This window comes from Limulus polyphemus, unplaced genomic scaffold (genome assembly GCF_000517525.1).
Source record: "Limulus polyphemus unplaced genomic scaffold, Limulus_polyphemus-2.1.2 Scaffold292, whole genome shotgun sequence".
In the NCBI taxonomy this organism is placed as follows: domain Eukaryota; kingdom Metazoa; phylum Arthropoda; class Merostomata; order Xiphosura; family Limulidae; genus Limulus; species Limulus polyphemus.
Window position 1 is genome coordinate 379,770 of NW_013665902.1, and position 4,473 is coordinate 384,242.

At 34.2% G+C, this 4,473-nt stretch overlaps 1 protein-coding gene across 2 annotated transcripts in view; it reads right to left on the bottom strand.

Moving 5' to 3' along the window:
* The window catches only part of LOC106457103 (putative polypeptide N-acetylgalactosaminyltransferase 9), a 122,822-nt gene that overhangs the window by 50,689 nt on the left and 67,660 nt on the right, over window positions 1–4,473 (bottom strand). For both annotated transcript variants that reach the window (XM_013916485.2, XM_022382914.1), the window contains exon 2: window positions 1,693–2,294. In XM_013916485.2, coding sequence (XP_013771939.1) covers window positions 1,693–2,162 — 470 coding nt within the window. In that variant the 5' untranslated portion in view covers window positions 2,163–2,294. The remainder of the gene's footprint in view (window positions 1–1,692; window positions 2,295–4,473) is intronic.

Sequence of the window (4,473 nt, forward strand, 5' to 3'; positions counted from 1 at the left end):
CTTCCAACTTTGACCCATAACACATTTCTGCGTACCAGTCTCATCCAGTGTCTGTTTAAGATATTAATGATATTCAATACAAGTATGGCCTGGTGGTTAGGGCTCGGCTCGCAATCTGTGAGTCGCATCTTTGAATCCTCGTCACCGAATGTGCTCGTCCTTTCAACGTGTGATCGTTATAAGTTCCGGTCAATCCCACTATTCGTTGGTGTTTACTAGCCGCCTTCCCTCTAGTCTATCACTGCTAAATTAGGGACAGCTAGCGCAAATAGCCCTCGAATAGTTGTGCGCCAAATTCAAAACAAATCAAACCAAACCAATTTTTGGGAAGTACGTATGTGAGGGTAGAAAATATTAACCAATCGAAATGAATAATAAAACTCAAATTTATAAAAGTAATTTTAAATCCATTCTAGACTGTAACGTTACCTACAAAAAACTATATTGAACGAAATCATAATCTATCTATCTATTTATATAACTGACATAAGTACAATATCTATAACATTCAACGAGTTACCGCTGGAATGATAATTTTTCAATTATTTTCAACAAACCTTACACTTCGAAACACACCGTTGTTCAGTTCGGTATCAATTTTTCGAACCGCTATATTTTGGATCTGACCGTTTCGTTTGTAGAACATCATCAATAATTATTAGAACCAGGACTTTGATTATACTAGATAATTCTTTATTCCTAGAGTTTCAGTAAAACATTTGAAGGATACAGAGATATCAACAATTTGGATTTTCTGTTACTACTGCTCTCACGTGACATACAGGTGACTAAGATATATTCATTAGTTAGGCTTATGACGTGTTTTTATGCCGTTAACTACCAGTGGGTATCATATGTTACACCTAACTGAGTGAGTTTGTGTTTTTGCTTGTTACAAAACTCAGTGTAGGGAACTAACCCAAACATATTTGGCGAAATAATGTTTTTGTTAAATACATAGAGGACCCCCAACAGTAATTGCTGACGTTAACTGCAATACGCGTGGTATTCTTGTTTACTTTTTGTGATGACTCAAATTTTATCAAGAAAAAATTAAAGAGACAGAAATAATTTAGTTCAGAAGAATGTGTTAAAAAATCCATGGGGTTCGACCCCATCAGTAATGCTAGGGTTAAAATAACAGTTGTTCTCATATATATATATATAATAAGCAGTTTGCCTCTAAAGAGAAAGGTCCACCTTTCGAAAGCGCTCGGGTTATAGGGTTTTATCATTTTGTATCAAGATTTATTGAATCTACATGTTTTTCTGATATCATACAATAAGCATTAAAAACTATTTGAGTAAAGATTCCATTGTTAGTCCGAATCCCCATCCAACCAAGCATGCTCGCCCTTTCAGCCGTGGGGGCGTTATAATGTGACGGTCAATCCCACTATTTGTTAGTAAAAGAGTAGCCCAAAAGTTGGCGGTGGGTGGTGATGACTAGCTGCCTTCCCTCTAGTCTTTCATTGCTAAATTAGGGACGGCTAGCGCAGATAGCTCTTGTGTAGCTTTGCGCGAAATTCAAAACAAACGAAACAAACAATTAAACAGTTTTAATAAATTCGCCACAAAGTGATTTAACTTATAGTATTAAGACAGATTTGAATGATACTAGAAAAACTAAGTAATTTTGATAATGATTTATTTATTTTATTGGAGAAACAAATCATTGTCGATTTAACTTACTCCTTATCTCTGACGTCGGGTAGACTCCTATGGAGAGAAATGAGATCACTAACATACTGGTTGAAAGCGTTTTTATCCCATCCATCTTTAACCAAAGCTTGCTGAATCTGAGTTAGGTTAGCCAATCGGACTGGTTTGCCCATCTCACCTAAGCCGTCAGGATCTCTGGGTGGAGGAATCACCCCGTGACCACGGTCACCAGGTATATCACTATCTTTGTGATGTTTGTGACGCACTTCTACAGGTTGTGGATGTGCTGGTTCCTCTGGGAGATTACTTTTATAATCTATTTTATTACCTTCTTTAATTTCTTTGGCTCTTTCTAGATTTGGTATGTTTCTCACATTAATGTTTTTATCCGTGTTTACTTTCTCGTTGTAAGCTAGCAGCACTGTGATCACAAACCACGTGACAGGTGCAAGCACCAGAACCTTGATGACGAGATTACGTCTTCTGGGAAAGAAAGTCATGCTGATAAGTTTGACACTATTAAACGAGAACACAGAACAGCTGTAGAAGTGACGTCTAAAGATGTAAGATGACGAAAGCACACGTTATGTATGACGTAACTGTTACGTTTGAGACAAATAGAAGCTTGTTACCTGTTTGAAATAAAATAATTTTGCTTAACATCCAATTAAATAAAAGAACCAAAAGTTACACAACATAGAAAATATTTAACGACATGTCTTTCCCCCCCACTTGTTAGTTATTTATGGTTTTGCATTGCTCTTTTTTTTACATGTAAAATCAACCATAAAAAATAAATTACTATAGATTTAGGCTTAAATACTTACATATGTTAGTTTAAAATATAATTCTAAAAATTTATGTCTATGGTTCAATGTAAAATTAGTTATATATCTATTTTGAGAGCAAATTATAACATTAAGTAAATGTATTCAGTACAAACGAGGCTTTTTTTTAAAGGATATAACAATTATTCTATTCTGTTTTGATTATATTCAGACACTGCTATTATATATAATATAATAATATATAATAATATATATAATAATATATCTAATGATTAAATAAAAAATATAAATGATCATTATGCTAAAATGGATTTGTAAATATATTTTTGATTTCTTTTAAGTTTCGCACGGAGTTATCGCTGGCGATCTGCGCCATTTGAAAATGAATAAGTGTGTATATATGCTTTTGAATCAAAAGAACAATGTGATCGGAATTATACAAGCTAATACACTATAAAAGAATATATATCTGTGATATCATTATTTAACAGTTTGTCTAGTGCATAATACTAAATAATTAAATTTGGCGGAATGCCAGATATTACTTAAACACCTAGATTGATTTGGGGGATAACACGGCGAGTTTCGACAGCTCAAAACCCCGAAGCAAGTACAATAAATCACTACTGTTAAAGTATGCAACGAATTGTGCCTTTCGTTGGTTGACTTCTCAATTCCAGCAGAGCGCTTTACATCTGTAAAACGTTTTCAGGTTTTTTTTTTCCATAGTTATCAGCACTATCATACCCCCCCCCCCCACGGCGTAGGGGAACTCCGATGAAAGCACTGGTCAAGGATGTAATAACCACAGTTTTATCTCGAGTAGATAAAATGGCTCGTATTTATTCTTATTCCTGTATCGTCACAGTTGGAAGAAAATCACGTTACTGTATATATCAGTCGAGTGACGACAGACATCAAACACTACGCTTGTTGTTTAGCCGTGTGCATCAAGCCTGTAGAGCCGTTATGAAGTGTATAAAACGAGGCCTTATCATGGACGAATAAACACTACTCGCAACGTGCCATACTAGTTTCTATGAAGATACCAAATACTTTACATGACATTCCAAAGACACTAAAATATTTCAATGGTTACCATGTTCTAATTCACATTATCTACGTAAGAAGTCTACCGTCATGAAACATCAAACTTTTCCTCGTATAGAAATAAGAAGAGCATCTTATTTCATCTTATCTTCTGGAAGGGTTAGAAAGTATTCTATTTCACCAGGGACCGCGTTGCTAACGTTTAATCCTTTAACACCTCTGCACTCTCTGGTTGGCTCACACCAGAGATCAAGAAGGCTAAAGTTTGTTGTTTTGTTCCAGGAAGAAGTTTTGTTTCCTTTACGTGAAAGACTTCTTAGGTTCATCTGTTTTTCGGTTATTTCCTTATTTATCAGAATAGTTGTCCTACAACCAAACCAATATATTTTAATACATTCACTTAAACTGAAATAAATTGAAGTTAAAGGATAAAACCCGATTCTTTGTGAATTCAGTAGTTAATCTTATGTTTTAGCAATGACATTATGTAACATTGACTTATGCTATAAAGATTAACACAGACATCTTTAGTATTGCAACAAGTCTTTCATATACGTAGTGAAAACAAACACATACTGAATATCTTTGTTTTAATTTTATGCAAACAATTTCATCTGTAAATATTTTATGCCGAAAATTTCACAACAAATGCCCACTAATGCTAAACACATTCACAACACGTAAAGTTTTATAACTCTTTTATGATGAAAATTATTCAATAAATGATCACTAATGCTAAACAGATTCACAGAGTGTAAATAGTTTTATCCATAATTATTTTATGTTGAACATTATTCAACTATTAACCGTTAATGTAGGTCATCAGGATTCACTGAGGATGTTTCTAGAAGTTTTTTTTTAATATTGAGATATTAGTATGTGTACGAAACATAAAAACCTGAACTACTGTGCGAATACATCGTTAATTACTAAACAATTAGATTATCACTAGACAACCGTGACCCGCTGGGTC